At 35.6% G+C, this 12234-nt stretch overlaps 1 protein-coding gene across 50 annotated transcripts in view; it reads right to left on the bottom strand.

Annotated features, from left to right (window-relative positions):
* CLASP2 (cytoplasmic linker associated protein 2) overlaps positions 1–12234 on the bottom strand; it is a 143368-nt gene that overhangs the window by 60700 nt on the left and 70434 nt on the right. For all 50 annotated transcript variants that reach the window (XM_081071341.1, XM_081071336.1, XM_081071330.1 and 47 more), the window contains 6 exons: positions 9617–9687; positions 8316–8375; positions 7148–7225; positions 6110–6277; positions 3833–3888; positions 2652–2825 (listed from right to left, as the gene is read on the bottom strand). In XM_081071341.1, the coding sequence (XP_080927467.1) occupies positions 2652–2825; positions 3833–3888; positions 6110–6277; positions 7148–7225; positions 8316–8375; positions 9617–9687 (607 nt within the window). The remainder of the gene's footprint in view (positions 1–2651; positions 2826–3832; positions 3889–6109; positions 6278–7147; positions 7226–8315; positions 8376–9616; positions 9688–12234) is intronic.

Consider the following 12234-nt stretch of genomic DNA (forward strand, 5'->3'; position numbering starts at 1 on the left):
CTTACGCTGCTTTTGTTATATTGATTCCTAAGTATTTTATTCTTTTTAGATGCTACTGTAATTGGAATTGTTTTTTAAATTTGTTTCTGGATTGTTCATTGCTAACATTCAGAAATCAATTGATTTTTGTATATTGATCTTGTATCCTGCAACCTTGCTGAACTCAATAAGTTCTAGCAGGTTTTTTGTGTGGATTCCTTAGGACTTCCTATATGTAAGGTCTATATTTAAGATCATGTAAATAGAGATACTTTTACCTCTTTTCCAATTTGGATACTGTTTATTTCTTTTTCTTGCTGAACTGAGCTGACTAGAACCTCCATGACAATGTTAGGAAGGACAAGAGTGGACATCCTTATGTTGTTCCTGATCTTGGGGGAAAACACCCAGGTTTTCACCATTAAGTATGATGCTAGCTGTGGATTTTCATGGATGCTCTTTCTTCGGTTCAGAAAATTCCCTTCTATTCCTAGTTTGTTGAATATTTTTATCATGAAAGGATGATGGATTTTGTCAAATGCCTTTTTTTTTTTTTTTTAAGATTTGATTGGGGAAGGGGAACAGGACTTTATTGGGGAACAGTGTGTACTTCCAGGACTTTTTTCCAAGTCAAGTTGTTGTCCTTTCAATCTTAGTTGTGGAGGGTGCCGTTCAGCTTCAAGTTGTTGTCCTTTCAATCTTAGTTGTGGCAGGCGCAGCTCAGCTCCAAGTCCAGTGGCCATTGCTAGTTGCAGGGGGAGCTGCCCACCATCCCTTGCGGGAGCCGAACCAGCAACCTCATGGTTGACAGGACACGCTCCAACCAATTGAGCCATCTGGGAGCTCAGCGGCAGCTGAGCTCAAGGTGCCGTGTTCAATCTTAGTCCCACCATCCCTTGCGGGACTCGAGGAGTTGAACTGGCAACCTCGTGGTTGAGAGCCCACTGGCTCATGTGGGAATTGAACCGGCAGCCTTCGGAGTTAGGAGCATGGAGCTCTAACCACCTGAGCCACCGGGCCAGCCCTCAAATGGCATTTTAATATGGTATGTTATGTTGACTAGTTTTCATATATTGAAATAACATTGCATTCCCAGCAATGTAGTATTTGTAATACAGAAAAGTTTTATGAAAATTAAAAGCACTAATCAACCCACTGCTGATAACCTTTGTTAAGTCTTGTCCAGTCCTTCATCTGTGTATAATTTTATACAATGATGAAATTATTATATTGTTTGGTAGTCCATATAGCTGATCTTCATGAAAAATACGACTTGTTAATGGCTATGTAGTGTATATAAGGATATATCATATCTTAATGATTCCCCTTTGTTACATATCAAGATTGACTCTGATAACATCTATCATGAAAAACATGAATATTCTTTTTTATTTCTTAACATAACTATCTATAAATATTGGATTACTAGATGAAAATTCTGAACACTTAAAAGCACAACTGCCACTCAGAAAAAGTGCTCCATGATCAATTCACATTAGCACGTTTTTAAAGTTAGTAGGCACTAACTTTAACTTTCTTGTTATATTTACAAGTCTATCAATTTGCATTTGTTTGATTACAACTGAGGTTCAACATTTATTCTGGTGTTTTAGGGCAATGCTGATACATGCTTTTCTTGATATATGTAGAATATTTTTCTATAAAAATAAGCTCATCTGTTCCTCATACATTTCAGCTTTTTCTGTAGTACATGGCAAAAACTTTTTCCCATTTTAGTTTTAGACACTTAGCTTCATAATTTCACACTTAAGATTTAAATCTGAGGAACTCTTCCCTCATGGGTTTTTGGCCCTTATGTTTAGCAATTCCTTCTCAGGACTGAGATTAGATGAATACTCAACAACCATGTTTTCATCAAGGTGCATTATGTTTTTGTTCAACATTGTAGTTATCTAGAATACATTTTTATATGGTGTGAAACACAGTTCTAACTTAATTTTTCCCGAACTGTAAGCCATGTGCCTAAACACCATTTACTGAATAATTTATACTTTCCTCATTGAATGCTGCTGTGCCAACTTGATCACGTACGACATTCATACTACAATCTCTCCACTCCCTATTGTGTTCCAACCATCTGTCTGCCTAGTGTTCTACCAGTAGTACTGAAGAGAAAGAAAAATGAAGCACAAAACAGGGATAAACAATTTGGATAACCAACCCCAAACTTTAAAACTGATGGACATAATAAACAAACTCTGAATAGCTTTGGGAAATGAAAGTTTTCAGTTTTGATTATGATTAAGTTTTGCAATTTCCCCAGATCCCCAAAAGGCTTTAACTTCTTGGGAAGGGAACAAAAGCAGGAGAAAGAACAAAGAAGCTGGATACAAAACCAATGCCCTCCCCAAACTTCCTTAGTAATCAGAGGCTGGATGTGGCAGTAGTGCAGAGCTATGAAAATCCTATAGGCAAATTATGGAATCAAGAATTGTTCTTTTGATCAACATGATTAAGAGGATGACAAAAGGGAAAAGTGGGAACATGGCGGCTTACATATCTCAGAACTATGTCTCAAGTATAGAGTCATATTAAAACGTATGGACTATGTTTAACTGACAAGAATAAAATAAATTCAGGTATGACCTCCACTCTGACTTCCCTGAGGCCAGAGAAAAACCTGTTCGGTTTCCCATGACTCGCTGCCTTACCTAGTGATGCATAGGAACCTGGATTCAGGGCGCCTGCACCTAAGCGCCCACTTCGCACAGACTGCCCGGCAGCATGATGTGCCTTGGCACCCGCAGCAGCATTCACATCAATGTCACTTCGTGAACGCTGCAGGCTCCCGGGAAGGGAACTGGGTTTGCTGCTGCCCGCTGATACTATGGAAAAACAAAACAAAGGTAACCTATATTATTTATATTAAGTGTAAAAATTATATGAACTTGAAGCCACCACGAGCTAACCCATGATGACAAATAGTCAAAAAAGAAGAAGTGGCCAAATGGGCACTCGAAAGGAGTTTATAGTATTTTAAAGTCGGAATGCCTCAGTTTCAATCTTGTTACAACTAAATCTTCTTGGATAATTTTCTCAATATTTCTCTGCCTCATTTTCCTCTTCTATAAAAGGGGAAAAATAACTATACTTTGTAAAATTTATACAATTGTTTTGTAGATACAGATATTCATGACTGACTCACGAAAATGAAGCACTGTACAAGATAAATAGATGGCAACAGTGAGAATTTTTTACTATCAGAAAAAAGCAAGGAGGACTAGTATGGGAGTAGGGTTATTTAGAAAAAAATGCAGGTTCCAATCCTCTTAGGCACTGTAAATTAAGCCATTAAATTTCTGGTCTTTAGTTTTTAGCTGTGACCCATTAATAGGCTGTGGAATCAATTGAGTGAGTCATGACAAGCATTTTAAAGAAATTAAGCAAAATAGAAAACAGTACATCGTAAGTAAGGGTAAATAGTGCTTCACTGAACTTCATATTATAGCATATGTGTATACATGTATACAATAAACTACATACTACATGTACATATTGTATGCAGAAGACTGTATAGACTACATTGTATATATGGTGTACAAATACAGGTACAGTTGTATATCTGTGGTATTAGATTATTTTATAAAATAATATTCTCACTGTGGGTCAATCAAGAGTTTAAATGTTTGAAACAGTTTAAAAGCTACATTTTAAAAGTTTTAAAGCATATAAAACAGTTTTAAAAAGCTAAATGCAAATATTTTAAATTGTTTTGATATGACCCACAGCGAGAAAATTATTTTACATAGTAACTTTTACTTCTTTGATAAAGTTGCTTTTACTTTACTTACTAAATAAAATGCTATGACTTTTAATTAAAAAGGCAATTTACCTCTTCCAGCTACAGTTGACGGGTTTGCAGTAGACCATTTGGAAGAAAAAGGGCGACTGCAAGGTAAAAGGAAATACTTTTAGTAAGAAGATGTAATTTATTACTCCTCTGATAACAATTATGGAAATAATACTGAGTTTTCTAAAGAATTTAGAAATACTTCTAATTTTAAATTTCCTTTTACAAATCACTTTACAACAGTTGGTATTACATATCAATGGTATCTCAACTAGCTGTGAAGCAAAAATGAAAGTAATAAAGACTACAAACTCGACAGAGAAAGGGACCAGTTTGCTGTTGTTCACTCTGGCCCTCAGCACACATTACAGGGCTCACCACAGAGGACTGAATAATAGCACTCTCCAACATTTGTATTCCAAGGTATTGTACTTAGAGAGAGGTAGTATTATTATCAGCACACAGGGAATTCAGTGTAACCAAAGCCTGTCTTACCTAAGTCATAACGGTTGTGGCCCTTGGCAACCCATGCATTTACTATGTGTATCACACTACTTACAGCAGTGCTATTCAGTGTGGGGCCACAGGAACAAGGCTGAGAAATACTGCTGAGGATAACATGTGTGATTAGAGAGGAAAGCAGCTCTAATCATCTCAAAGACATTATTTATCTTTAATTACAACAGTACTCTGCAGCCCATACATAAGAATATATCAAGTAGGGACGGCCAGATAGCTCAGTTGGTTAGAGCGCGGTGCTCTTAACCAGGTTGCCGGTTCGATCCCCACATGGGCCACTGTGAGCTGCGCTCTCCACAACTAGATTAAAACAACTACTTGACCTGGAGTTGATGGGTCCTGGAAAAACACACTTAAATAAATAAAAGTTAAAAAAAAAAGAATGTATCCACGTAAATAAGGGAGATCTTGAAAGCATATCTATAAATTGTAAAGGTGGTGGAAAGAGAGAAGCAAAAACCTCAGGTTAAAATCAGGCAAATGAAAAATATTCTTTAGATTACTATCAAATAGTAAATTTGTAGTTAAACCCAGTATTGCACTATTTTTATAGCTGTCTCCTAAAATTGGTTCCTTATTAGACTGAAGCAGACCACTTCAAGGTTCACAGAATTTAAAATTGTTTATGTTTAAATGTGTTATACTATAGCAAGATAAAATATCTTGTTTAGATCCTTGCTACTCAAAGTATGATCCATGGACAAAAAGCACTGACATCACACAGGAGCATGTAAAAAAAAATGCAAAATCTCAGAACTCATCCCAGATATACTGAAACAGATTCTGTATTTTAACAAGATCTTCAGGTGTTTCATATGCACTTTAAAGTCTGAACATAGTAAATAAAAGTAAAGGGGAAAAAAGCAAACAAGCTCATTGGAAGTGAAGGACTTATTACACATTTAAAAACGTTTAGATAGGTAATTATTTCCACAATAATAACTTTTTGAAATCAAATGCTTTGATTCTGAAAACTTACAAGTCACTGAATTTTAATACAGTACTCACAAAATCCTGTGAGTGCTTCCTTGAATTTTGCGCCCTAGGTGCCTTATTTGCCTCACCCTGGTCCTAGGTTCTGCATCAGAGAGCTGCCAAGGCAACCAGTAATCTTTGTGAGATCAAAGTCCCCAAAAGACGGAAATTACAAAGAGGTAAGCTCACATTCTGTGAGCTGCTCTTCCCTGGGGAAATCTGCAGGTACTGTGGCCACTGCTAGGGAGCCAAGAAGGCATCTGAGATGTTAGCAATCTCATCGAAAATAGGGTTAAGGCTGCCAAGCCAGTAGGGTTGGAGGTAGCCAACATAATGATGAGAATGGAGTTACAGATAAATGAGTCAGATACTAGATAATATTGCCCCTTGAGGGATTTGCTGAAATCTGAAGCTGTGCAGGAGGTGAGCAAAGCAGTGGAGTTTTTACTGCCTCAGAGTACTGAAGATGACTGTGGAATCTCCATGACAATTCCTCCATCATGACCTACAAATGGGCTACTTACTGTATAAACTATTAGAGGAGTATTTAAAAAATGAATATAAATCAGTGCTTCCCAACCTTTTTCACAGACATGAACATATAGAAACAAAATCTGAATCACAAAAACTCTTTACTCAGAGAGAAGAAATTACACCAGCATGTAATTCAACCCTTGAGACAACAGACCAGAGGAAATAAGTACATTCAAATCATTCTTTCAAGGCTTTAAGTGCAAGCAAGCAGATATTCAACGATCCAACTTAAGAAACTCTAGGGAAATGGGTAGTGTAAGAACTCAGTAATTATCACGTATATGACCTTACTTAAGACTTTCTTGTGAGCTGGACGAAGACCTGTCTGATTGTGGAAGAGATGCTACACTGCCAGAACTCTTTAAGTAAGTTTGAAGACTCTTCTGATAAGGTGGCTCAAGGGAATTATACAATGTTTCAGCTTCACCAGGAAAATGGTTTCTAAGACCCATATATGTCCTGTAAAACAAATGAACAAACAACAAAAAAGGAAAAAAAGCACAATGTAACAGCTTTACATGATTAGACATTAAAGTGTGTGCATTCAAGAATGAAGATGAGCATGTAGGTTTTAATACATCCGTTATATATCAAGTGAAGGCTTTCTAAATGTAACAAGTTTGGGTGGAATGATGGCATGCTATTGAGAAAGCAGATCTCAGTTCAAAACATGGCTGTGATCCTTTATGATTCATGTGGCCTTGGGATACCCCCAAATCTCCAACCTTAAGTTGTCAATCTAAGGAGATGTTGCTTTTGCAGGATCATTTCAAATACCGGGGGTGCGAAAAAAATGTATTCAAGTGAAACTTTGGTCACCATTGCTCAAGCAGTAGTTCTCCGTAATCAGAAGTGTCTGGATGCTGATGGTAACCACTCTGAGCACCACTTGTAATTGCAGAAGTCAAATATGACTTCATTTTGTTATCCGTGTATATTCAGAATTACAATTTTAATAGTTTTCGCTTTCTTAAAATGTGTATACATTTTATTGGCACCCTCTGTATTAGAAGACAATGAATACCAGCTGCCTCACACAGTATCGTGTACATAACACATACTCTACAAATGATAGTTATATTTATTCTCAATGAAAGTGAATGTCATGATGGAATAGAAGGAATACTGATGATTATACAAATGACAATGTGAAGAAAACTATTATATAGTGCAGATTTAATGGAGAAAAATCAATCTCAATTTTACTAAAGAGCTAATCAAGTAGAATACTTGGGAAACTTCTGGTATTTTCATTCTCCCAACATAATGCCTTTCAATGAAAAGACCAAAGTGTGTTTAAACTGTCACAAAAATGTATTACAGACTTACTTTCTTGCCTCCACTCTGGCCTCGGCATCAGCATCATGAATTCCCTTTTTAATAGTTTCAACCAAGACAGCTGCATGTCTGTAAAATAAAATATCTTTAGATTCATGTGTAAAACTATGTATTTCACCACAAACGATACTTACTGCCTATGTGTTTACACATCAATCTCAAAGGGGCAGAAGAGGTAAAAATATTAATCACCACACAATAAATCTAAGATTGGAAGATTTTCTAATAATCTATCTCATACATTTCATTCACGTATAATTTCCTTCTGGCAAGTCAAACATTATAAATCTGAAAATAATTATTTTTATATGAAATCCAGATAATGTACAAATATATGATAACCAAATTTAAAATTTTTAGTGAATAAATAAACTTCTGTGAGGTTCCTTATTAACACACCAATGTAGAAAATGATTTGCTAGTAGTATCATCAGTTATAATCTGACTAATAGTAGATGCCACAAACGAACTTAAAGAAAACTGGAAATTATATCATGCCTGTATTAAACAAATTCTACTTTTAAAAAAGGGGGCTATGAACAAATTTAACGATTTCTATTAAAATGGAAAATCAGCAACATATTCAACATAAACGCAGATATATCCCAAACTTCAAACTTGAAACCAATGAGAAATACAGTCATGCAAAAAGCCAGTGACCAACCAGCTGCCCACATTTTCCTCTTGTTCATCTCAGAGCTACATTAAACACTGCCCAGTATATTACCTAACCAATGACACCTGACGTGGAGAAAATTTGCAACCTCTTTTTTTTTTTTTAAATGTCTCTCCTCTGAAAGGCAGTGCCTTCCATCTCTCTATCTTAAATCATTCATTACTTGATTAACTGCACCTCAGTAAACCTATCTCATGTGACTAGAGATACCTTTTTAAGTTTTTGCCCAATTTAACCTGGAGTATCTTATATGATTCATTCTACCTAAGGGATCCTCAATCACCCTACAAAGAAGAAAAGAAAAACACACTATTTATAGTACAACGAATAAGATGAGGACCACACTACAGCTTTAAGGGAAAACTAGTAGAAATAACTTTGAAGGCAAAATGAGAAATAATGCAAAACCAATACCATTGACTTCTAAAGAACCAGTAACAGTGGGGAGGGGAGAGAAGAGGGAGAAGGAGAGTCACTGCATACCTTTCCAATGAATGAGTCTGCCACTCTTGTAATAATAAATCTAAAAATTCAAATGAACGCCTGAAAAATAGAATTACAACTAAATGTTATGCTATATTAATTTATAACTAAATGCTAATTAATACTTTCTTCTATAATATTGCACTTTGCCCCCTGAATTACAGTATAATTGGCCCTCCGTACCCACAGGTTTCATATCCATGGATTCAACCAACCATGGTTTGAAAATATTCACACACACACACACACACACACACACACACACACACACTCTCTCACACACACACACACACAATCCCAGAAAGTTCCAAAAAGCAAAATTTGAATTTGTTATGCACCAAACACTATGCTGAATTCACACAAATGAAATGATGTGTAGGGACATCGGTTATATGCAAATACTATTCCATTTTATATAAAGGACTTGAGCATCTGCAGATTTTGGAACCAATCTCCCACAGATGTCAAAAGACGACTCACTTTTTTAGATATCTTAACTGTAGAATACTTAACTTACTTTAAGGCTCCAACTATTCCTATGGTAAATAGTTCAGAAAGATCATTAAGAATTCCCCAGAAGTTTAACTTAAAATGCTTGTCAAATACAAAATTTAACGAATTTCATTTAATTTAAAAAATACTTATTAAATACTTACTGTGCACTAGAAATTGAAGATATACAGTAGTGACCAAGAAAAATGTGACAGACCTTCTATTTCTACAATTTGTTTCCTTAAATACACCTGTCTGTGTGTGTGTATATAAATTTTTAATCAAGTATTTGTGTATTTTCTCCTAAACCCTCTAGTTCTCAACTTCTTCAACTGCCTCATTCTTGAGCTTCTTTTCTTTCTAGGCATCTAACGACACAGTTCTGCCCTGTTTTTCTTCCTTATTAACATTTTTTCTCCACCTGTCTTTAAACAGGTGCTCACCTGGTTGTTGCTGATCTCAGCCTATTTCTCTTCTATAGTCTTTACTTGGGCAACATCCCCTGTACCCTTATACCTATCAGCTATGCTCCACATCTAGTCCTGTATCTCCAGCATTTCCTCAATTCAACTGTTAAGTTAAACCAGAAGCCCAAATATACCAAAATTTAATATGATAAAACTGAAAAACACGGGGGAGGGGGCTCATAAAAATTGCTTCGTTCATTTTCCCTTATATGACATAAGATAACAAATTTTATTAAGATTTCTAGCAGGAAAGAAATTAATAACTGATTATTGTACCAAACTAAAAATTAAACATAATGCAATATTAAAACTATACCAATTTTCTTCTCCCCTAAAACTTACCTTCTCACAGGAACTGATTTTGATGTGCAATTGCTTGTTATTAAAGGTATAAGTCTGGGTACATGAGTATGCTGAAAAAGATGTTTAGAAAAAGTTGAAAAATAATGTAAACTTCACATAATCCCTTCTTCTAGTTGCGTTACACTCAAGTATTTAGTTACATTAGTACAGGACGGAAAGATCATAAAATCAGATTTTGAAACAAATTAAGACGAGTGAAAAAGTTTTCCCAAATTAAAACAATAGTAATGATGACATAGTTTCAGAAGGACAGGCGTGACTGTAGTATTATATAATGAAGACAAGCTAAGTGTATAACTGCAGAGAACTGTTAGGACAGTGTATGTTTTGGGAAGGAAGCACTGAGATGGACTAGGAACATATCCATCATATTTTCTTAAGTAGCATGACTCCTGCTGGTAGAAGACAGTAACTGTAACTGCTATGTAATCAAAGTAGGTAATCAGAGTGAATCTACATACATACCTAACTATAGGGAAAGCACTTTGAAATGGTGATTTTTTTAACTGAACTTTCATTTTGGCTTATCCATAGATCTCTAAAATTCAGGTAAAGTTCAACAGATATAATCTTATGACTTCTACTAGTAATTCTTATGCTCTTTAGTGAAGTAAACACTAAAAAGTTCAACATAGACATAAGAATAAAATAGCGATCTAAGTATACATATCTGATGCTTTAAATCTCTATTTTTCTTCTGAACTAATGGTACAGGTTGGGTTACCTAGGAAGAAGGAGCTTAGCATGTAGGATATTAAGAAGTGCTTCTCAACACCTCTTAATGGATGAGAAGGAAGCAAGAGTGGGCAAAGGACGAAATTGATCTCTGTCTGATATGGCCCAAGGATATCTCTGCCCAAAACCATAAGGGAGTTGTGGAGCTAAAATGGCCTTTCAAAGAAGTCTCAAATTGGTCCAAGACGGCCAAACCTTTACACTTCCACATCAATCAGTTCCTGGATGTGGAACATACTGGGAAGGGGCAAGCCCTTGGGAAAGGCATCCAGCTTTCTGTAGCTGAGAAACCTGAAGAGGCTGGCAGCTGAAGGTTATCTGCCAAAAGCGATTCAAGTATGGGGTAAACAAGTCTTCCCCCTTAGGAAGGAGAATGCCTGTGTCCCATCAGTGTCTGCCTCAGCTAACTCAACCAAAACAAAAGAGAACACTTTCTTCAGCTTCTTCAGAGGGAAACCACCCATAGACCTGAAGTGGTTCAAGAGAATAATGCAAGAGAGTGCTAACCTGTGTGCTACTCAACTGCTGCATTCAGCATGGAAGGACTCTGTGGACCTGCTCTCCTAGAACACCCAAAAGAATTCACTCCCCAAACATTACTATAAAGCTAAAGCCTAAGAAGATTCCCTAGCCACAACATACTATCATCACTCACCTACCATTCTCCTCTCTCTCATCATCTCCCCTAGACCCTACTGCTGATTAACCCACATCCAACACAATGGCAGGAATAGGGAAAGAGTATAACCTAAGTACTGCTAAACCATATTCAGTGAGTGCTGTACCAAAGCAAAATAAAAAGTGGCCTTCACAATTGCAGATGAAGCATTCAAGCAAATACTAAGTCAGAACAATTTAGACTTTAATTTATTAACATGAATTGAAAACTGAAAAAAACACATAAAACTTCTCTAAAATTAAAAAGAGAATTAGGAATCAAATAGAGCAATCTAAGAAGGTAGTCTCCTAGGAAACAAACAAAATACACAAAACAGGAGGTAACATGAAACAAACAAAAACACCTGACGTGTGTTTTCAGTGAGATGATGTAATACTACACGAATAACATGGAACAAGCTCATGAAAAAATGAGCAATTTGAAAAGAATTAAAGCCTAAGAATGGAAAAATAGGTACTATTAAGTAAGTGAAATTTAATGGAATTTTTCCTAAGAACATATACAGCAGTATGACAAGAGACAAAAAATTATCTAAGAAATGATAAATGATATTGAGTGTTCCAAAATCTGTATAACAAGAATAGAAGAAAAAAACATGGCCAAGAAAAGAAAAGCAATAAATAAACAATCCATGACATTTAACATAAATTTAAGAAAAATTCATTTTAGTCAGAAATCCTTACCCATTGTGTAAGGAAAGCACTCAAGCAAGTAGATGTACTCCTAGACCTACTGTGGGGAAATTTCTAACACAAAGAGACTATTTTATAAAGCTTTCTATTTTGTTTTTGTTTTTTTCTATACAAAGATCAAATGGTATCTTATTTCTTAGAGACAACATTAAAAACTTAAAAAACAATTCTGAGGGAAATGGAAACAATTCTGAAGGAAAGGACTGTGAACCTAAAATAAAGTCCAATTTTTCAGTTGTTGTGTAAGGGTGAAAAAAAGCCATTTCGAAATATGCAAAGACAAATACAAATGAAAATTGAGAACACACTAAAACCAAACAAAAATTATCCAGAACCAATTAAAAAATAAGAAGAGTTTATTAATAAAAGTGTCCAGGAATGAAAGCAATAAAAACATAGTTAATACCAACTGGTGAACATGAAAATGTTGTTGTTCAATTTAATTTAATGGTTAAGGGAAAAATATAACATGAATGAGAAAATGTACACTT

The sequence above is a fragment of the Rhinolophus hipposideros genome, assembly GCF_964194185.1.
Source record: "Rhinolophus hipposideros genome assembly, chromosome: 14".
Lineage (NCBI taxonomy): Eukaryota > Metazoa > Chordata > Mammalia > Chiroptera > Rhinolophidae > Rhinolophus > Rhinolophus hipposideros.